At 45.5% G+C, this 23053-nt stretch overlaps 1 protein-coding gene across 1 annotated transcript in view; it reads left to right on the top strand.

Moving 5' to 3' along the window:
• Nucleotides 1–900: 900 nt before the first annotated feature.
• LOC308073306 (ly6/PLAUR domain-containing protein 1-like) overlaps nt 901–23053 on the top strand; it is a gene marked incomplete at its 3' end in the record, with an annotated part of 31986 nt that continues 9833 nt past the window's right edge. The window contains exons 1-2 of the mRNA XM_080412183.1: nt 901–1037; nt 2055–2189. Coding sequence (XP_080268309.1) covers nt 989–1037; nt 2055–2189 — 184 coding nt within the window. The 5' untranslated portion in view covers nt 901–988. The remainder of the gene's footprint in view (nt 1038–2054; nt 2190–23053) is intronic.

The following is a 23053-nucleotide window of genomic DNA, read 5'->3' as shown; positions in this document are numbered from 1 at the left end:
GTGTTTTTACCTATAACTGCACGATCTGTGTAAAACTTTGTATGCGCACTCCCTAGAGGCCAAGGAAAAACCTTTGCCCTGCATGTTTCATATCTTACTTTTATAGCGCCACCAGGAGGCCATCTTATATAAAAAAAAAGATATATATATATTACCCTACAGATTTCATCAAAATTTCACGCAAATCGGTACACAATACATGATCTCTATAGTCATGGGATCAAGACGGATCTGTTTGATTTTTCATATTCCATCCTGATTGGCTAAGATTGACATCTAAAGTTTGCAGGAGTGGCCCGTTTTTAACAAAATGCCTTAAATCATGAATGCAGCATCTGATTGCGGTGAAAGTTTGCGCGCACATTTCCACTATGTTGAGGAACAAATGCCACCCTTTTAACATTGACCTATTATAGCACCATCAGGGGGCAGATTTTTGCATAACATTTTTTTTAATATTAGCCTACTCCTACAGATTTTGTCCAAACATTGATTGATTGATTGATTGATTGATTGATTGATTGATTGAATACTTTATTTAGAAGATTGAGATCCCCAGGTACTCAATTCATGGAGAATCACGCAAATTATCTCTATCATGTGATGAAGATGGATCTGTCTCTGGATTCTTCATATTCCATCAACAATAACCTGCCTAACATGGCGGAGACCTGTGTTCCGAAGAGCACTTTTTCTAGTTTTTTTTTATTATTATTATTTAAAAACAGGCTATATTTACTCCTGACCTATAAAAACGGACCAGCGACCCAAAATGCGTCCCGACCCTATGTTTGGGAAACGCTGACTGAGATGAGAGCATTAAGTTAACGTCACACGGTGACGGTACGTAAACTCAGTGGATCACCATCATCCCACACCGTGTTTGAACGGTGTGGAGGACGGACGCATCATGAGCAGCCTGTGGACTCTACCTGTCATCTGATCCAACAAGTCTGATGTTTCTGTCCAACTCGATACAACAGGGACAATGCGGCTGTTTATTGTCACAGCTTTGATCGTGTACCTTGTCAAGTCAGGTATGTTAAAATATCTGTTTTTATTTCGTCTTTATGATTCCATGGCACCGCGTTCTCGCGCGTAAAAGCTTGATATGATCCAACATGTGCGTAACTGATCTCTGAACAATTGGATTATAAACCATATCGATCAATTCCAAAGTTACAGGTTATATCAAATCATAATTACTCGAGCAGATGCGCGCTGAATAAAGCATTCATGCGAACATAGAAAAATAGCCTGGTTGAAAGATTGTCAAAGATTGGCTTAAGAACTTTCAACTTATTGTGCACGTTAAGTCGTTTTTACAAGCCAAATGCAGAATATCTATTTTGGTTAAACTTTGACGGATAAGACAGTTGTAATTGGCAGTAGCTATAAAAGCAATGGATTCAGTTAATGATGTTTCTTTTCTAAAAAGATCATAGGCTAGTGTTCTACATTATTCCTTGTATAAACAAATACAACCTTAACCTTGTTAAAATATGTATTACTTACTACTTATTATTATGATTATGAAATTGGTAAGGAATTCCATGCCACCATTGCTAATGAACTGTTATAGTATAGTACTGTATGTATTAAAGTAGTTCTACACAGAGGCAACAGAAAACCACCCCCTGACTGATAGATAGGTCACTATAAAGTATTTCTGAGGTTTTACATATGATTAGCACAGAGAATAATGGAATACAGTTTATATACAGTTTAAGGCATAATTCAAATGTGTTTCATTATTATTATTATTATTGTTATTATTATATTATCATAACCTGGTTCCTGTTGAGTGAGTGACATCAAAGTTGGTGTTAGTGGCTGTGTGCGTATCCCTGTATAGTGAATGCATGTGATGTTCTGCATAAATCATAATAAATCAACCAAGGCTGACAGACAGACAGACAGACAGACTGTAGGCTGTCGGTTTATACTTTCACATTCAAACATACAAACATGCATACAACAACAACATATATAATACATGCACATACTGTAGCCTACGTAGTGTCCACATTGATTACAGTATGTGCGTGTTGCAGGGCTGGCGCTGCAGATCCGGTGCTACCAGTGTGAGGAAGTCACACACAATGACTGCTCCACCCCGGAGTTCATCGTCAACTGTACCGTCAACGTGCAGGACATGTGTCAGAAGGAGGTTCTGGTGAAGAAAGACGGTAGGTTATGATACACAGTTGGTTCTCAAAGTGGGGTCCGGGGACCCCCAGGGGTCAATATACATTTATATGTTGGCTATTCAAAAACAGCAGATTTTGAATAATCTTTATTTATTTTTTGCATAAATCTTCTCTTCTCTTGGGGTCCCTGGCACAAAACATGTTCAGATGGGTGTCGGCGGCCAAATACACAATTTGGGGGTCCTTGACTTGAAAAGGTTTGAGAACCACTGGTCTAGCATACTCTGGGGCGAACATTCAAACATATTTAGTGTAGAGCAAAAACAGGAGGGACCCTGCGGAACCGTGGGGGACTCCAGTCAGTAGGATTTAAGGGGTTTATTCTGTTATTAAATGAACACTGAGGATTTTCCTTTGTATTCGTTTTATGTTGTTCCGCTTTACATACTTATCATTACAAATGCCATTTGTATCTGAATCAATTTATACAGAAGGAATACATCATCATCATCATTACACATTATAATCAGTGATGTGTGTAATGCTTAGTGGCTGTAATTTGAGAAAGTGTAAAAGTGTAAAAGAGATTCTCACTATCGCCAGACCAGAGACCACTTTACGTGCATAGATAAAGTTATCAATTGATTAGAGATCAGTGCAGAGAGAAAGATAGAATACAATACTATACAATACTTTTATTGGCAACATTTAAAAGAACATAGAATCATCATTAAAAGCCCCAAAATCGATCAAATCACAAAAACGCCAAGCTTGTTTCCATTGTAGTCCATTTTAAAACAATCAACACCAAACAGACTATACAAACAACATGGTTTGCATTGGTTACATTGTAGCTATTAGGAGAATACAAAACCTATTTTGTCTACAATGTGCTTAAAATCAAATGTAGGGCTAAAAACTCTCATTTCACATAAATATATACAGGGTGTGTGTGTGTGTGTGTGTGTGTGTGAAAATGGTGCATTTATATAGAGCTTTTATTCTAAGCGCTTTACATAGATTGTGCATTACATTCACACACACATTCATACACCGATGGCAGAGGAAACCATGCAAGGCACCAACCTGCTCATCTGGAGCAATTAGGGGTTCAGTGTCTTGCTCAAGGACACTTCGATACTAACTCTGGGGGAGCCCGGGATCGAACTGGGAACCTCACGGTTGCCATCCGGCCGCTCTACCGGCCACTCTACCCCTGAGCCACCGCGGCCCCACTGTGTGTGCGTGTTTGCGCGCCCCTGTGTGTGTGTGTGTGTGTGTGTGTGTGTGTGTGTGTGTGTGTGTGTGTGTGTGTGTGTGTGTGTGTGTGTGTGTGTGTGTGTGTGTGTGTGTGTGTGTGTGTGTGTGTGTGTGTGTGTGTGTGTGTGTGTGTGTGCGTGCATGCGTAGGTGTGTTCGTGCGCGCGCGTGTGTATATACAAAATGTTATACCGTATACAGTACATACAGAATGTCACTCTTCCTTTTTCAAAGGAAGTTTTCAAATAATTGTAGTGGAGTAAAAGTACAGTACAATAGTTGCCTCTGAGGTGTAGTGGGGTAGAAGTAAAAGTATTGAAAATTAGAAATACTCCAGTAAAGTAAAAAAGACCTCAAATTGTACTTAAGTACAGTACTTGAGTAAATGTACTTAGTTACTTTACACCACTGTAATAATCATATCCCTTGATATGCTCTGGTCATGATAACTGTCTGCAAGCTTAGCAAGCATCTCTCAGGACAACACTGATGTGGTTGTCTGCAGTCTCCAGATAATAATGGTTTTCCAACTGTTATTTTTCCTGTAGTCCAATTGTTCATGGCTGTGACCCTGGATAGGATAGCAAACACACCAGCCTCAGGCTATTCTGTGCAATTTGCAGGTGACCATATCTCAGCATGTAAAAGTAATGTTGCAGCTGGCAGTTTATAGAACAGCCATCAATATGTGGCCACCTAGCTTTAGGGACCATTCAAATCCCCCTGTGGGCTTGTTACACACTGTGTCTGCCCAAATGCATTTTGTTCTTGTATGTTTATTTGGTTGTGTTGGTGCACGCACGCAAGAGCATGTGTGTGTGAGTGGGAGAGAGATGTTAAGAAACAAAAGCCAGCATGGTTTAAGTGTGTGTGTGTGTGTGTGTGTGTGTGTGTGTGTGTGTGTGTGTGTGTGTGTGTGTGTGTGTGTGTGTGTGTGTGTGTGTGTGTGTGTGTGTGTGTGTGTGTGTGTGTGTGTTCGTGTGCATGCATGTGTCAGATGTTCAAATTGTATGAGACTCATCCATGAAACCAACATGACTACGTTTGTGCAATCATTTGTGCGTGCGAGCGTGCATGTATGTATGTTCTAGAGCCATGTACTGGCAAGCGTTCTGGTGGAAGTGTGCATGCCCAATCACATAATTCTGACTTAAAACGGGTCTGGAATATGATTGTAAAATTTGCTCTCCATATCTGAATCTCTCCTGAACATTCACACCAGATTCAATGCTTTGATGTTTGATGTTTGATGTTTTCTGCGGTCTCTATTAGATTTTTCAGTCTACTGACTTACCTTGTTAGGAGTAAAGTGTTTCTGTTGTTCTTTTATAGGGGCTTATTGGGGTCCCAGGGGATGGCAATTTCCACCCTCTAGTGTGTGCATTTAACCTCAAATTCAGTTATTTTATGCATATTTTCTCCACCAAAATGTTTTGTGTATCTGAACCCATGACCATCCATCTACATTACAGACTAACATGCCTATAATGCCTATACAGTTTTCAATTTTGTATATTTTTCACTATTTTTGCAAATTTTGAAAAAGGGCTTAAGTGGTCACTTTTGTTTGCCACCCTCTATTTCTTTTTCCCAAATTACGCCCCTGTTCTCATACTATGCTTATTTAATAGCTTTGTCATCGTCCCAACGACAACAGGTCGCTACACCCCCCCCCCCACACACACACACACACACACACACACACACACACACACACACACACACACACACACACACACACACACACACACACACACACACACACACACACACACACACACACACACACACACACACACACACACACACACACACACACATACAACCCAGCCCTGCAAGGTTGAATAAAAGCAATAAGCCCCTGTCTTCGGATGTATGACATGTCATTCCCAATCCAAAGGGCAGGAGCGCTGTAATGCAGAGTCGGCAGTTCTCTAATAGGAAAATTTCCACATGAATGCTCATGAACATCCATGCCTTTATCTCTCAGCTTCATCATTATTGCTCCTCCGCGCGGAAAGACGGACCCTGGGAATTATAACTGACCACACCCTTATCAGTGTTTGTATTTGATGTAAATGTAATGGATGCATTCGCACAACTATACCGCCATCTGACTGGTATGTGGTTTTAGATTGGGTCATTGGAATTGTAACGAGTGGGTCGATTTGATCTTTCTAAGTACACTCACTGCGTGATTGCTGCCGTATGGAGCCGTGGTTTTGCATTCAGGTGTACATTCAGGTGTAGATGTAGAACATGAAGAACCAGTCAAGTGTGTCCTCAGTGTCACTCCCCAGATGAGTCTCTCTCCAGCCTCCAGATGAGTCTCTCTCCAGCCTCATCTGTCTCCCTGACAGCAAGCTTAACCACTTAAAGTCTACATAGATTTAATTGACTGGGGTCCCTCAGGCCTCTATGCTAGATCTGCTAATATTTCCATCTACACCAAATCATAGTTGCTGAAAATATCCGGTCTACAAGCTCGCAGCCCGTTGTGATCAGCTATTTTTGGCTTATGTTTAGCCCATAATAGGTACGCACTAATAGGGTTCATGTGGTTTAAGTCAGATCATCGATAATGTGTACCGATTTACGTGATGTTTGGACAAAATCTGTAGGAGTAGTAACAAAAAATGTGTTTAGCAAAAATAGTGTGTAGTGCCGGAGATTAGCTGCTCACAGGCAGACGGACGGACACACACACACGCACGGATGGACGGACGGACGCGGGTGAAAACATAGTCCGACAATAAATTCCTTCCAAGTCTTACTACAAAATGTACAAATATGAGTCTGGTCAGACATAGATGTAAACGGCAACTGGTTGGCAGAGGCATACAACCGCAATGCACTATTCCTAGTTCATTTAAATCTTTCACTGTTTCCCCTACCATTGTATTGTGGAAGGGGGGGACGTCACGTCAATTGTATTTTATTTTATAGCACCAAATCACAATAGAATTTATCTAAACATGCTTTAGAGCAAGTCTAGACCATACTCTTTAATTAAAGCAACAAAATATATTTTTTATTTATCAAATTGATGTGCACCCGTTTCAACATCATCATCATTCCATTCTATTTACATCTGTTTGCTGAATGACAAGGGAGTGGTTCTTTTTATTTGGCTAAAGAGACCTGTCCTCTCAGCTCTCACACTGAGCTGTCATTGCCACATGGCAAGCTCCCTGCCGTACATTTAAATGTCCACTGCCTATTATGTGTTGGAGGCCCCTGAGGCCTCAGCAGGGGGACTGAGAAAGACTTAGAATTACCTCTCTGTGCCACATCTCTGCACTGTCATTAGAGATATGGACTGGGTCAGCCGCTATTTTCTCCCAGGACAGTTCCAAGATGATGAAAGAAAGTCATTGAACGCAATCACACACACATGCACGCGTGTGCACTGTGCACACACACACACAAACACGCGCGCGCGCGCACACACACACACGCACACACGCACACACACACACACACACACACACACACACACACACACACACACACACACACACACACACACACACACACACACACACACACACACACACTCACTTATATCCACAAAATAAGGGTTTTAGGGTGTGTAGTTGTAATCATTCCTGCTCGTAATGGAGTTATTTGTGGTCTTCGTTGATCTGCAGGTGACCACTTACCTCATTGACTGTTGAACTGCAGTGAACCTTATGATTGGCCAGCTTAATATAATCGTATTATCTGACTTGGTTACTGTTCATGATTGCAAGTGCAACTAGGGTTGTGTATTGAAATTTGGTCCCAAGTAGGAACTGAATCCCAATGTCATGCAAGTTTTGTGTTTTTCTTTCTGAATCTATTTTTCTGCACTTCATATGGTTCAATTTGTAGCGAGGATTTGTGTTTTACGCAGAATAACAATAAAGGCACACAGCTTTTCATATTTAACCCATCGGCTTCACTGATTGGCTGAGCTATGTGTCACATTTATACCACTTCGACAATATAAGTGGTGGCGTGTGATAAAATGTGAGATACGCCTAAGACCTGATGAGTATTGCACAAACGGGTGGGCACCCGACTTGCGTGGCACCCGAGTAGCACCCTAGTTATTCAAATTTTTGTAAATCCACACTTACGGTATATGTACGCTTTATCATAAAACATCTTTCAGTGTCAAATGGTTGGGGGAGAACATGGTAAATTTCCACTTCAGTGCCGTCTTGGTGGATGCACTCCTCTGATACACACGTGAGCTGTAATCAGTGTGTAGATCCTATACAGACTACCCCTGTGCACCCTGTGCATTTTGAGACAGGCATTGAAGTAAAAACAAAGCTGTGGCTTTGAGAGAGAGAGAGAGAGAGAGAGAGAGAGAGAGAGAGAGAGAGAGAGAGAGAGAGAGAGAGAGCACAGATTTGAGCAAGAGAGAGAGTGTACATTCCAACTCGTATCATTTGATTGGCTGATGATAAAAAACATAATTGGCACAAGGAATTAACAATCAGACTTTTCATATTACAGAGACGTTTGAATGACATAAATCCGTTCAGAATTATGTACGGTATCAGACCGGGGATATCCTACGTCATGCTCAGCTTTCTCCTTGGGTACTCAGGCCCCGAAGCATCCACGGAATCGGCGTCTATGGCATAAGTTTACAGCTATAATGAAATTCCCAAAATACGGACGCCAGGTTGAAAGTCTGTCTGTGGGTTTTATAAATATGTAACCAATGAAAAGAGTTAACAAGAGCTTGTGACTTAATAAAAATTACATAGGACCCAATGGAACACAGGTTATTTTTTCCATTTCCTGAAACCAACCATGTTTCTGTAACACTACATCTATTAAGACAATAAATTTGATAAGACTGATATTGGGTCATTTACTAATACAGTTTTAGATGACAGAGTGTTTTAAGAGTCCACATTTAATGATCTTATTTTGTTGGACTATTGTAATGGTATATTTTATTAGGTTTTTATGCTCTTCTTTACTTTTGATTGAATTGATATACGTGGTCGGTGTGGGGCGGGGGGGACAGGCACAGTTTCTATGGGTTTTGGGTGGGTGACTGTTCTAATGGGAGTGCAGAGAAGCATGTAGAACTGTGACTCTACCACCTGGTCTCAACTCTGGGTTGGTATGGTTTTGGCCTACTAATAAACTCAATCATGTTTCTAGATGGTTCGATATGTAAAAAGTTGGGGACATTTTCTTAACCACTTAAGCCCTATATACTTCCTATGACAAATAGAGAACGCATGGCATTGTAATGCGTTGTGATCTTGTATATCTTCTTTTTGTTGTAAATAATAAACATACATTGTAATTCAATTGTAAAATATGACATTATCAAAAATAAATATCAAACATATCAATCAGACAGTCTTATATTTCCCAAGAGGAAATGCATGTATTTAATTCTATCTGACCAGAAGCAGGGATAAGACATCTACCCAGCATCCCACCCTATTTCTAGATAATTATAAACTAAAATGTTCATAAGCAAAGTTTTAGTTGTAGAACGAGTACAACTACTCTCTGGCAAGAGTTACATAAATAATCGTTTTTGTCATTGAACAGGGATTAGATTCATATTGGAAACTACTAATTCACAATACAGACATGTCAAAGAATATGAGAACATTCATAAACATCTGTGCTGCTTCATGATACCTGGCTGGCGACCCTGGTAAACAAATCCTACTGTTTAGTCTCTGATAACTATCTTCTAATGCATTGGTTCTCAAAGTGGGGTCCGGGGACCCCCAGGGGTCCTTGGGGGGGGTATCAGGGGGTCCCCAACAAAATTTGTTAATATAACGTCACAATCATTTTAACCACTTTAACCATATTTTATACTTTGGCTATACAACAATAGCAGATATACAATTTCGTAGTGCGTCACTTCGGGCTGTGCTATGAGCTTGTAGATCTGCTATTTAAAAAAAATCCTGGCACAAAATATTTTTGAGATTGGGGGTCCGCAGCTAAATACATTTTGGGGGTCCATGAAAAAGTTTGAGAACCGCTGTTCTAAGGAATCCCTCATGGTGCTCATATAAATATGTCACAGTTAGCAATTGTCACTGCTTGCATCGTGCCCCTCCCCAATTGTTGGTCTTAACACTGGAGATGTGCTGTCATCGTGGGAGGGAGGGAGAGAGAGAGAGAGGAGGAGGGGGGGGGTACATGGGGTGGCCTGGTGACAAGACAAATAAGTGTAATGATTCCCCTAAGATTGGTGTGAAAGGAGGTCTGGATAGCGAGGGGATGGCGGTGAATCTCTCACAGTGTGGTATCTTTCTCAGGTGATGCTGATAACTCACAGCACTGGAGCAGAAAATGGCGCTGTTGCTGTGAAATCTTCCTTTCGCCGACCGTTTGATAAGTTATTATAGATATGAGCATGAGTATAATATAACTGGCCATGAAATGCCTTGCCGATTTCACAGTGTGAGATGTTGCTGCACTGAATCTCATGTCTAAATGTTTGGACATGAGAATCTACTGTACAGCACCGGGAATATCCAAATACATAACCTCATCACAATTTATGTGGTTATAAAGACAGATATGGAGGTCACCCTTAAGCCCTTTTCATACTCGCTGCTATTTTCAGCACGCGATACCATCGTGCAAGAGAGTTACAGTATTATGCATTATAGTTCAATTTATTTCAGAGTTAAATTAACACTCTGGAATTAGCAGTATATCAGGAATGTAATGTAGTGCACCTCAAAATGCTTAGGTGGACATGGATTAAACATGAACATGTCCACAATGCAAGCCTTTAGATATTAGTATAACAACATATGAAGGGAACCAATTAACCCATTCAATCCGGGAACGCATACTGTGTCATTTATTTTAGATTTTTTTTTTAGCTATAACCATTATTTTACACTTTGGGCTATTCAAAAATAGCAGATATGCAAGCTCATGCCGCGCTACGAGCTTGTAGATCTACAATTTCTTTTGAAAATGTGTGTTTTTTTTTAAAACTTATGTTGCTAATATATATATCAGTGGTTCTCAAACTTTTTCATGTCAAGGACCACCCAAAATTAAATGTATTTGGCCGCGGACCCCCATCTCAAAATATTTTGTTCCAGAGACCACCACCAGAAGCAAAGATTTGAGTTAAAAATGTATATTTATATTCAAAGATTTGCACACATTTTCACGTTTTTTTTTTTCTTCTCCAAAATAGCCGATCTGCAAGATCATAGCGCGTCACCGAGTGCTGCGCTATGAGCTTGTAGATCTGCTATTTTTGAATAGCCAAAGAAATCTAAAATGACACAGATGCGTTTCCCGGATTGAATGGGTTAAACAGGGCAGCTTATACTAATTTACACTTTGACACTAGTCTCGTGTAGACAGACAACTATTCCACAATCTCCGAATGCTATAGAGTCTGGAACTTCACCACAGATTGTGGGAGGCAACAGTCTGGCTCGCAAGACTCCTTTGACACTAACCCAGAGGGAACTAAGGCAGTGGTTCTCAAACTTTTTCATGTCAAGACCCCCAAAATTATATGTATTTGGCTGCTGACCCCCATCTCAAAAATATTTTGTGCCAGAGATTTTTCAAAAAATAGCAGATCTACAAGCTCATAGCGCAGCACTCGGTGCCGTGCTATGAGCTTGTATATCTGCAATTTTTTAATAGCCAAAGAATAAAATCTGGTTAAAGTAGTTAAAAGGATTGTGACGCTATATTAACTAATTTTGCTGAGGACCCCTGGTACCCCCCCCCCCCCCCCCCCCCGCCAAGGACCCATGGGGGTCCCCTGACCCCACTTTGAGAACCAATGAGCTAAGGGATCAAACCGGGAACCTTCCAATTCCCAAGCAGCCACACCTCCTGAGCCACTGCCACCCATTGATTTATTGTACATTTTTGTAAGCATCAGTGCAGTAGCCCATTGGTTCTCAACCTGTGGGTGGGTGACAATGTAAGGACGTTTAAGACCTTTGTAATACCGAAAACAAATAAGAAAAGAAAAGAAATGAAATAAAAAAATTAGCATTACTGCATCAAAAGTAATCATCAAACTATAGCCTACTATAAAAACTGGTCAAACATTGGCCAAATTGTCAAAGAATATAAGAAAGAGGCAAAAAATGTGAAAATAGCCGTTCACAGAGCTTGTAGATCTGCTATTTTCACAATATTCATCTGTGGAACCGAGTCAAACTAAATGTAATGCCTCAACTCCTACAATTCCAGGTGCTTGTCAGGGTGGGGGGTCCCCAGTTCAAATATGATTATTATGGGGGGTCCCCAGTTCAAATGTGATTGTTTTTGAGAACCACTGCAGTAACCTACAGTAGAGCAGTCGCATGGGAATCAGACCCTGTTCAATCCCAGCTCCTCCCATGTCCTTGATAGTGACCTTGCCTCCTCTCTGCCACCCCAGGTATAAGACCCTGGAAACGCCACTGTGATGGTCAACGGCCATGCTCACAGGCATGTTGACAGTAATTGTTGAGAGGGGAAGGGAAGGAAAGGTTTCAGGCCAAGGACTCACCCCAGCAACCTAAGGTCCCATTACCATTACCCCACTGCCTCTGTTTGACAGGACCAGCGAGGGGGCAGCAGAATGTCTGCAGCAGAAGTGTCCCCGCACGATTTCACTGCTTATCTAAATGAGCCATTACTATTCATGAAAGTTAATTTGCTGCATTGGGGCAGAGGAAATGACTGCGAGGTTTTGTCACAATGACACAATTCACCATTCTATTGTGGAACTCTGAATGACTTTAGGAGTCATCTCTTGTTATAATTTGGAAACGTGGTTTTAGATCCTGTGTCTTTGTGAAGGGCTTGGGCTTGTTTTTTGTTATTTTTCCTTCGCTAAACTACCCTCAGATGATGTCCAGATTTCATTTAAATGAAGATGACGGACCCTAGTTCCAAAATGAGACATCCACAAAGTTTGTTTGAAAAAAAGATACATTTTACTGACTGAATTAGCTATCTATGCCACTGAGTAAAAGAGAGTGTGAGCTTATGCACGCACGCACATGCACATGCACACACACAAACAAACAAAGACACACATACACACGTACCTGCCTCTATATGAAGTTTGACAAACACAACTTATCAACATGGATCATATCTGGATGGTTCAATAGTTCAAGGTGTGTACATACACATGCAATATACAGTACAGTAAATTGTAGCATTAGGTAGTTAAATTCTTGTACTTTAGAAATAAGTAGTATGAAATAACAGAATAAGAATATAATTAAAAAAAAATAAGGTTAAGCATCTGGATGCATATTGTCTCTTTCGGTCCACATCTTAGAGTATTTTTATTTTCTCTTAATGATCTTGGCCTTAAGGAAGATCATCGAGGAGGTGAAGAGGAACAACCTGGCAGCAATGCTGTGTTTTTTAATTCATTTAAAAAAGGCATTGACTCAATACATAGAGGCATGTTGATGAAGATACTCAATGCTTATGGCGTCCCTCCCTTTATGTTGTAGAAAAACGTGAAATTCACTTAAGCTCGTGTTAACCACAGGCCTTTTGTCAGGCATGTAACCAAAAAACACATTCAAGAAACCCATAGACTTCGAGCCGAGGGAACCAAAAGTGTAAAAATGCTGTTTGCACTGAATCTCTTCATAAACATTGTTCCTTTGAAGCACTTTTGTTATTATTGGTGAATTAATAAAGATCGCTATTTAAATCTGGTCAACTGAGGCATATATAGACGATCACCACACGGGGACATGCAAGCCGCCAACCTGTACAACACCACAATGCCTTTTGTGCTACTTTGTTCACAATCGCTGGTTAAAAATTTGACAGGGGTGCCACACGTTATTAGATTCTATGTTTTTATGACATAGACTCGTTATGACATAACCAGTCATTATGACATAACTTGTTTGCCATGGTGAGGGGGGTGATAAAAGGACTGAGAGGGTGATAAGCTTGCATTGTTGCCTCATTGCTGCCGCCTTATTTTCCCAAGGGGTCCATGTCATCCACAACAGTGGATATGGCTGTGTGAGACCACAGCTTGACATTACATATATGCTCCCCTGCTTCCAGTGCCATTGAGCAGAACATTCATGTTCAGAGGAACTGGACTGTACATTTTGTGTGGATGGGACTGGAGTTTAATTGGAAAACACTAGCAGTAACATCAATGCTTAGGCTGAATTGCATTTTAATTTGAGGACATTCTTTAAAGGGCTTCAGAAACCTAAAAACAAAATCAATGTTTGGAGAATCGTTACGGCACAGGAAAAATATTTCAAAATCTGGTGCTTTAACCCCCAGAGTATAAATGGACCTATTAGGCTGTATTTTGACCTAAAAGGGTTGATTTTTACATAGCTGAAATGGTGTCCCTTGTAACAGTTCTGCAAAAATTGCATGAGCCTTGGTTAGTTTGTTGTTTGATTTCATGCATTCTGAAACTTCAGGCTGATTCATCTGTCTCACTTAAAAAGAGAAATCCTCAAGTGTCACCAGAGACTTTGAGACGCTGAACTGTTCATCATTCTTCATCGTTCTTTGTGCATCCAACCACAGCGTTTCACATTAGTCCTTCAAGCATGTGTTTTCCTGCAGTGCTGGAAAGCTGATATGTTATTTTTTCCACTTTACTATAAAGTTTCTCAGTAGAATAATTAAGATAGGAGTGCTGAATGTTCAAATTTCCAGACACAAATGAAGTGAAATCCCTCCCAGCAGAGAGAGACAAAAATTGCCCAAACGTCATTGCGTTTGTAAATCTTTATTGCGTTCATGCAATCTGAGTTGAGTGTTCCCCCGCTGGCTGCATGGTCAGATTTATTGTGATGATATTGGCCAGAAAAAACACCCCACACCAGTGCTCAAACCCTTTGTGGAAAAGAGTCATGATGCATTATACCTTATGACATTGGGTACTTGAATTTCACAGGTGTTCTGGTGTTACTAGCAAGCCAGAAGCTCAGTGTAACGCTTACCACACAAATATATACAGTATATTGATCCCTAAATAATTATTGGTACATTGCTTTCACTAAACTACTACTCTGATGCTTGTACAGTACTATTATGTAAATGTATATGTACACTATGTACATAGGGGGGTTTGACCGTTTTTTTTTTGTTTACCAGCTTTTAATTCACCTTGACGCTGCAATAGCTCAGATAAGGGGGGAAAACACTATTTTGCCAGAGACATGTTCAGCGCTGCTTTGGTGAACCTGTGATGAAGTGTTTACCTGACCAGCATAGCTCAGGGCGTTCACAGGATGGGCTCTTATCTAAGCTCCTTTTCACAGCTTTAAGCTTTTGTTTGGGGGTCAGTGTGGTCATTGTACAATTATCCACTGGGACACTTTTGGAGTCTGTTTGTAGATGGATACGCTGTCAAAGGGATGCTTTTGTTTGGGGGAAGGTTTTTCACGTTCCTCCATAGGATTTCAAATGCAGCATTGAAATCCTGTGTAAATCACATTGTCTATTGTTGGGGTGGGAGGCGTCCTTGATAATACCGAGGGACATATCTTGCGCACTGCCATACCCCTTATGCCTAAACTTATTAGCCATATTTGACTATTGTGGAAAATATTCTTAAATAGTTCAACTAGCCGATCTACATCGGCGCGTTATGAGCTTGTAGATCAGCTATTTTAATCATTTTAATAGGTTTTTAAAAATAGTAAAAATGGCAAAAGAGTTTAGCGATAAGGGGCAAGGCGGCGTGCAATATAGGGCCCTAAGGGCCTTAGACTGACAGCGTTGTTGGTAGACTCGATTGATGGTAATGAAGAGCCTATGATACACTGAGCAATTTTCACCACCCTCTTCAGTGATTTCCGCTCCAAAACAGTACAATATCACACCCATGGGCAAGTCAAAATATCAAGGCACACCCAATTATTTTTGCTATTCATAGCAAAAATAACTGAACTACAAGACCACAGTGCATCGCATCATGACAAGTTGTGAGATTATATATCTCTATTTGCGCAAATTTTTAAAATGTATGAATTATTTATTTGGCCTATAATAGCATGCCTAAAATTGGAACGCCACGTCGAAAGTGTTTAAAATATATATGTTTTTAGGGTATGGAATTTGTCTCTGTATTGGGAAACGTAAGTAAGTAACGAGCCATGTGCCCCATAGGTCAAGAGCCTATCTCCTGTTTCCGTAGCGTGAGGCAGCTTGTACAGGTGTCACGGTGAGCAACAGGCAGGGGACCCAATTGCAGCGAGGACTCAGGAGTTTGCAGAAAACGTAGCTTTACTGGGAAAACTTGTAAACGACAAACAATATACAACCAAGGCACACCTCGACACAGGAGGAGAAATGCAAAAGGCGCACGACACGGGGAGCAGAAACAAACAGTACAACAGAGGAGCTCTCGTTGTGGCATTAATAAAAAAGCAACAAAGGAACGCCAGCTGAAGCCGGCTAAGTAGGCTACAGCAGTCATTTGGCTGAGGAGGCTCAGCTGGGCAAATAGTCAATTCCAGGGCAAAACTAGAGGTTACGAATGTAACCCCGGTTTTAGTAGGTTCGGAGTTTACTACTCACTATGGGATATCAGCGCCCTCAGGCGATGAGACAGAGCAACACACACGCTCCCGGTGCCAATACTGATTGGCTAAGGGTATGTCACGAGTCCGGAAGACCCGGGAGTATAAAGCTCCCTCGTGACGTAGGCTCTTCCTCTTAACATTCTCCTCTCTGCATGCCAAATGCGCACAGAAAGGGGTGTCTGGTGAGTAGTAAACTCCGAACCTACTAAAACCGGGGTTACATTCGTAACCTCTAGTTTTACCACGGTTCTCCGTTTACTACTCACTATGGGATTCATAAACCCCCCTTGAGGTAATGAGCCACACAACCCTGACAACCCCGCACGCCCCTCAGCTCCTAGGTCACGTCCCCCCTGGACGTGACCTAAGACCCCCAGGCCATAGGTCCACGACCTTACGGCCCCTGGGCGCCCCCCCAGCCCACCGGGCTGGGGTGCGGGATAGATAATAAGAGTAGGCCCTGACAGACTCTAGAGTCTGCCTTATTCTCTAACAGGCAGACACAGTCCGCCTCATAATAATGAGGAGCAGGGCCCTATCCCCAAGACACAGCCCTGCTGGTCCCAAGGAAACCTAAAGAGGAAGTCGAAAGATATGGAGAAAAGGCCCCAAGCCTACTCCCTATCCTCCACTGACCTGGAGGCAGCAGCCACACCCAGGACAGCGTGCGCCATTGATGACGCCGCCACGTCCAGACTGTAAAAGGCCGCAAAAGTCGATGGTGACGACCAATTTGCAGCCGCACAAATCTCCTGGATCGAAGCTCCCTTGTAGAGAGTAGCCATGCCTCTAGTAGAGTGGGCCCTCAGACCCCCCGGGACTGGGACACCACTACTCACATAAGCCAGCTTAATGGCATCACGGATCCATCTAGAAAGCGTCGCTTTGGTGACCGCCTTCCTCTGAACCCCCACGCCAAAAGAGACAAAGAGTTGTGTCGATGAGCGACTGGCCGCCGTCCTCTGGCAATAGAGCTTCAAAGCTCTCACCGGGCAGAGGCAATGTAACCGCCTGTCCTCCGCCGAAGCGAAGGGAGGCGGATGAAAAGCCACCAATTCAACCGGATCTGGGGCCACCACCCCGGTCTTTGTAACGAACGCCAGGTTTGGTTTAAGCAAAACCCTCCTGTCGTTGTTCAGAAAATTCATGCACTCCGGGCTCACCGAGAGCGCATGCAAGTCACTGACCCGTTTAGCCGTGGACAGGGCCACCAAAAGGACCGTTTTTAGACTAATGACCTTCAGATCCATAGACTCAAAAGGCTCGAACGGGTGACGGCACAGTGCCTCCAGCACCACCGTCAAATCCCAGACTGGGAACAGTGGCCTGTTGACCGGTCTAGCTCTTCTGGCGCCGTTCATAAATCGGCGCACGAAGTTATGCTGACCCACCGTCTTGTCATCGTCGAAACCTAGGTGGCAAGCCGAAATGGCAGCCAAATACACTTTCACCGTCGAGAAGGATAAACCCTGATTTAGCCTTCCCTGTAGAAAAGTAAGAATGCTGCCCACCGGGGCCTGGACAGCCACCACCACTGGTGACTGCTCCAGACACCAAGATGCGAACATATTCCATCTGACCTCGTAAGCTTCCCTTGTGGACATGGCCCTCGCACCCTGGATGGTAGCCACCACGTCAGGGGGGAGGCCACATGAAGTCAAATTCGCCCTCTCACGGGCCAAACCCATAGGTCTAGGTCCTGAGGGCGCTCGTGGAACAGCTCGTTCCCTCCCTGCCTCACCAGGTCTGCCCTGGGAGGGAGGCCCAGAGGCGCATCGTAAAGGAGCGGAGCTATCTCCGACCTCCACGTGCCCCATGCTGGAGCCACCAGCAACACCGACAACCCCTGGAGCCTGACCCTCTCCAAGGTGGGGAGGATCAACTCCATTGGCGGGAAGGCATAAAGCAGTTCGCTCGGCCAACTGTGTGCCAAGGCGTCCATGCCCATGGAACGGTCCCCCCTCTTCACTGAGAAGAACCGATAACACTTCGCGTTCTCTTCGGAGGCAAACAAATCGACCCGTGGGCGACCGAATCTGCGCCAGATATCCTTCGCCACTACCGGGTGGAGTGACCATTCCCCGTACCGGAGACCGCCCCTGGACAGCAAGTCCGCTCCGAAGTTCAGGAGGCCCGGTACATGAGACGCCCGTATGGACGCGAGCCGTGACTCGCACCAAAGCGTCATCTCGCGTGCTAGACCATCCAACACCAGGGAGGTCAAGCCTCCCTGCTTGTTGATATAACACATGGTTGTCGTATTGTCCGTTCTGACCGCGACATGACAACCCAAGATCTGTGCCTCGAAATGTTTCAGAGCGAGGAAAACCGCCAGCAGTTCCAGGTAGTTGATGTGAGCCGACTGCAGTGTCGGATCCCATACTCCCCTGGTCCACCTGCCCTTGTGGACGGCACCCCACCCAGTCAAACTGGCGTCCGTGGTGATGACCTTCCACGAAATCACAGCTCCTATACTGACCCCTTGGGACAGAAAGGCTGCTTGTGACCATGGTCTGAGTGCCTCCACACACCATGGAGACACCATCACAGGCCGACGACCTGAGGTGGGTGGGATCCGAAGGGCCCTCAGCCACCTCTGAGCGGGTCCCATGTAGAGCCTGCCTAAGCGGATTAAGTGAATGGCTGAGGCCATGAGACCTACTGCTTGCATGCATTGTTTGTAAGTAACATTCCGCCCCAGGCGGAAAGATCTCACACAAGCCAAAACGCTGTCTATCCTCTCCTTGGATAGACGTGCCCTGAGCGTGTTCGAGTCCAGCGAGATCCCCAGGAAGGTGGCCCGCTGGGACGGAACCAAAACGCTCTTCTTGACGTTGATTGTGAAACCCAGTGACGTCAGATGGGAGATGGCCACGGCCGTGTGCCGTGCCACCTCCTCCTCCGAGCCTGCGGCTATCAACCAGTCGTCGATGTAGGTCGACAGACGGATTCCCTGTCTCCGTAGTGGAGCAATGGCCGCGTTGGTACACTTCACAAACACCCGTGGGCTCAACGACATACCAAAAGGGAGAACCATGTACTCGTACACTTCCCCTTCGAAGCCGAAGCGCAGGAATTTTCTGTGCGGGGGATAAATTGGGATGTGGAAGTAAGCATCTTTCAGATCGATACTTGTCCACCAGTCGCCCTGACGCACCGTGCGTAATAACTTCACGGTCGTTAGCATTTGAAAATGAAAAACCCGCAGGAACCTGTTGAGTCCCTTCAGATTCAAAATGGGTCTTACGCCCCCCCCTTTCTTTTTCACCAGAAAATATTCCGAATAGAACCCCAGACGGTTCTGATCCGGAGATAATTTCTTTATCGCGCCCTTGTCTAGAAGGGAGGCTACCTCCTCTCTTAAGGTTTTGGCCGCTTGGCCCGACGCTCGAGTGTACAATACCTTGTCTGTCATGGGCGGCTTCCTGGCAAACTGCAGTCTGTAACCCTTGTGAACGGTGCGCAGCACCCAAGGGGACGGCTTGCAAAGTTTCCATTGATCCAAGCATTGAGCGAGAGGCTTGTTGCTGGATGCTGCCGTCGTTAGTTTCACTGGTCGTGAAACCGTGACCATGGGAACCGGAGACGCTAAAACTCTGCTCAGCGGAGCTACAGCTGTGGAGCTCGCTAGAGACAAAGGAGGCCGCGTCGATCCTGACGTTCTGCGTGTAGAGATCACGTGACCTAGTGCGGAAGTGTTCCACACTATTCCCTTGTTGCCTACAAGGTCCGCCGCCATCTTGACTAGGCCTCTCGGCCTGACTAAAGGAAGCGACGGATCCGCCTCTACTGACGGAGGCACTCTGTTGCCCTCCAGAGGCTGGCGTGACACGGTGCACGGCAGGCTGTAAACATTGGGGTGACCCTCGACCCGCGCCGCCATTTTGTAAACCTTCCTTCTCACAGTGGGCCTCTGGCGCCCTCTGCTGGATGGATGGTAAAAATGGAAATTTTGGCGTGACCCTTGTACATTGGCGTTTAGAATTAGCAATGGATTTAATACCTTTGTCTTGTTCATAGCATGCACAGTATTCATCCCAGCAGCGCTTGGACAGTCTCCAAAGGGACTGTCCAAGCGCTGTGGGCTTATGGTTGGAGGGCATTGATACGGAGGGGCCCCCCCAAGGGGGGTCCCTCCGCATCGCTGCTCTGAGGCGGGTGAAAGAATGAGAGGTTTTGTATTTTTCAGAACATTTATTTGAAACACACTTGACACACAAACACCCTGGCAAACAACATCTGGACAAGTTAAAACAGCAGAGGCCTGGCTCTGTAACACTGTTACTTTCTGTCGCTTGTTTTCCGTCGGGGCCATGAAAAGGCCAAGTCTTTTTCCCGAGGTGACCAGGGGGGCTAATCCCCCCCCACTCCGTCCGTGTGGATGTGGGGGGGGCAGCCGAACAACCGGTAACACCGGGGGGCAAATGTCAAACACGCTGCCCGCGACCACGTCCTCTCCCGCCGCGTCGAGTGGATCTGGGGGAAGAAGGGGGAGGGGGGGAGCGGGGGTCCTTGCGACGGACGTCGCCGACTCCCAGCGACATGGGCCCTTCCACTCTGGTGGGACGGGCTGAGGAGTTGCGGGAGCTGCCGCTGGCGCTGGATTGGCGAGGCGAGGAGAGTCTCCCCCTTAAGGCAGACCTCTCCTAGCGGCGACGGATCCGCCTCTACTGACGGAGGCACTCTGTTGCCCTCCAGAGGCTGGCGTGACACGGTGCACGGCAGGCTGTAAACATTGGGGTGACCCTCGACCCGCGCCGCCAATTTGTAAACCTTCCTTCTCACAGTGGGCCTCTGGCGCCCTCTGCTGGATGGATGGTAAAAATGGAAATTTTGGCGTGACCCTTGTACATTGGCGTTTAGAATTAGCAATGGATTTAATACCTTTGTCTTGTTCATAGCATGCACAGTATTCATCCCAGCAGCGCTTGGACAGTCTCCAAAGGGACTGTCCAAGCGCTGTGGGCTTATGGTTGGAGGGCATTGATACGGAGGGGCCCCCCCAAGGGGGGTCCCTCCGCGGGGTCTGCCTGGTGGGGGGGACCTCGGGGCCAAAAGACCCGCCGCTGCCTCTTTCCGGGCCCTCGCCGACTCCGTGGAGTCCTTCAGGTACTTTTCTGCCCCGCAAAACTTCGACGGTTTCGGGGTTTCCGCCTTCAAGGGTGAGCGAGAAGATTGCTGTAAGGAGAATGAGACTAGCAGGACACTGCCAAAGGCACCGAGAGCTGCCAGCCAGCAAACTGGTGCTGTGGGAACCAACACATGGGCACCGGTCAAGTGGACGCCCCACACCAACATATGTGGACACGCTCAAGAAGGATGCAGGAGCCCATAGCACCAATGAGCTGGCCAGATGTATGGAGAATCGGGATGACTGGAAGCAACGATGGAGGGCTCGTCTGAGGACGACCTAGAGAGAGCCTTCCCCGTCGGCGCTCGCCATGGACACCTCCTGGACGTCCTGGTATGGCGCGAGGTCCAACTCGTCCTCCAGCTCTTCGAAGGCCAGTGACTCCTCGCTGTCGGCCAGCGAAGCAGCCCAGTCGTAGTGTCGACGGGGGGAGGTGGAGGTGCTGCTAGTTAGCTGCGGCGGCGATATATGTGCAGCGGCAGCGGCGGAGGGTGGCGTCAGCGTCGTCGCCGCTAGCCGCTTCATCTTCGGCGTCGGCACCGGTGGGGGTCCCATGAGTGTCTTCTCGGGCGGCACTCCTGGGGTCCCTGTGCCGGTGGTGGCGGAAGCTCCGGCTGAATCGTTCCTGACCCAGCGGACCAGGGTCTCTACCCTGTCCAGCCGGGCGTCGAGCTGCTGGCTTGTGAAGGACGAGCACCCTGGGCACTCGTCCCTCTCGCCCTGGCGCTCCTTAGTGGTGAGCGCATGGTCGACCCCCAGGCAGTAGATACAGACGCGGTGGGGGTCGTCTGCGGCGACGAGGAGGTCACAGCTGGGTCGTCCGCAGGTCCTCGGTGGTTCCATTCCTGGTCTGGAAAACACAGCGGCCTAACTTGGCTAGTAGCACCTAGCTAGCTGCTACCAGTAGCCTAGCCGCTGAATGAATGAAAAAAGCTACCGGCTATTTTCAAGGACCAGGAAAAGAGGAAAACTGAGAGGATAGTCAAACAAATAATACTTAATAATAAGTTCCGGGAGAAAACTTATTTTCGCAAGGATTTTCCCGTGGGGAAATACTCTGTATTCCGCGTTGGGTTTAAGTTGTAAAATTTCTTGCTTCTTGTGTGTGAATTTCTGCGCATTCGCTTGCAGAGTGGAGAAAAGAGGAAGAGCCTACGTCACGAGGGAGCTTTATACTCCCGGGTCTTCCGGACTCGTGACATACCCTTAGCCAATCAGTATTGGCACCGGGAGCGTGTGTGTTGCTCTGTCTCATCGCCTGAGGGCGCTGATATCCCATAGTGAGTAGTAAACGGAGTTCAGTCAAAGAGGAGGGGGGAGGGGCAGAGGAGAGGTAGACCCGGATCGTGACAACAGGTCTATGACCCTAGTATGTCACATGATGTACACGCCCTGGACATGACGCTAGTATGTCGCAGGGAATTACCCACAATCCAACCCTTGATGCTGATTGCCAAGCAGGGATGCATTGGGTAGTCTTTGGTATGACTCTGCGGGGGATTGAATCCCAACCTCCCAGTCTCAGGGCGGACAAACCACAAGGCCATTGAGCTGGTACTCATTTAACTATTCTCATTTCCCGTAGCTCCCCACTCTCCCATTGAAGGTGCAATACAACCTGTGTATGCTCTGCACACGATTTGGACAGCATTGCTCTAAAGATTCGTCTGCTCAGTCTCCAATCCTCAGACCTGCACTTCTGCAGTGTGGGATGTTTGCACATGAGCGAGCTGTCAAATACCATAACAACAGCACTAGGAAATGTACAGTTGGCCCTAATGAGTATCAGTGATGAGAGTGCCTGCAAGGGTGTATGAGGGACCTCTCAGTAGCCAGTGGTCATGGAGGCATGACAGAAGTCCAGCCCTGAATGTCAGTGAGACAAGTAGGCCTGTCACAGTTAGTACATAATCGCCAGATCTCAATTAATTGAGCTAATCGCAATTATTTTTGGAT

Source organism: Gymnoscopelus braueri (assembly GCF_963280865.1).
Source record: "Gymnoscopelus braueri genome assembly, chromosome: 18".
NCBI classification, from domain to species: domain Eukaryota; kingdom Metazoa; phylum Chordata; class Actinopteri; order Myctophiformes; family Myctophidae; genus Gymnoscopelus; species Gymnoscopelus braueri.
The sequence above is the reverse complement of the archived record's forward strand: the minus strand, read 5'-3'. Positions and strand labels throughout refer to the sequence as shown.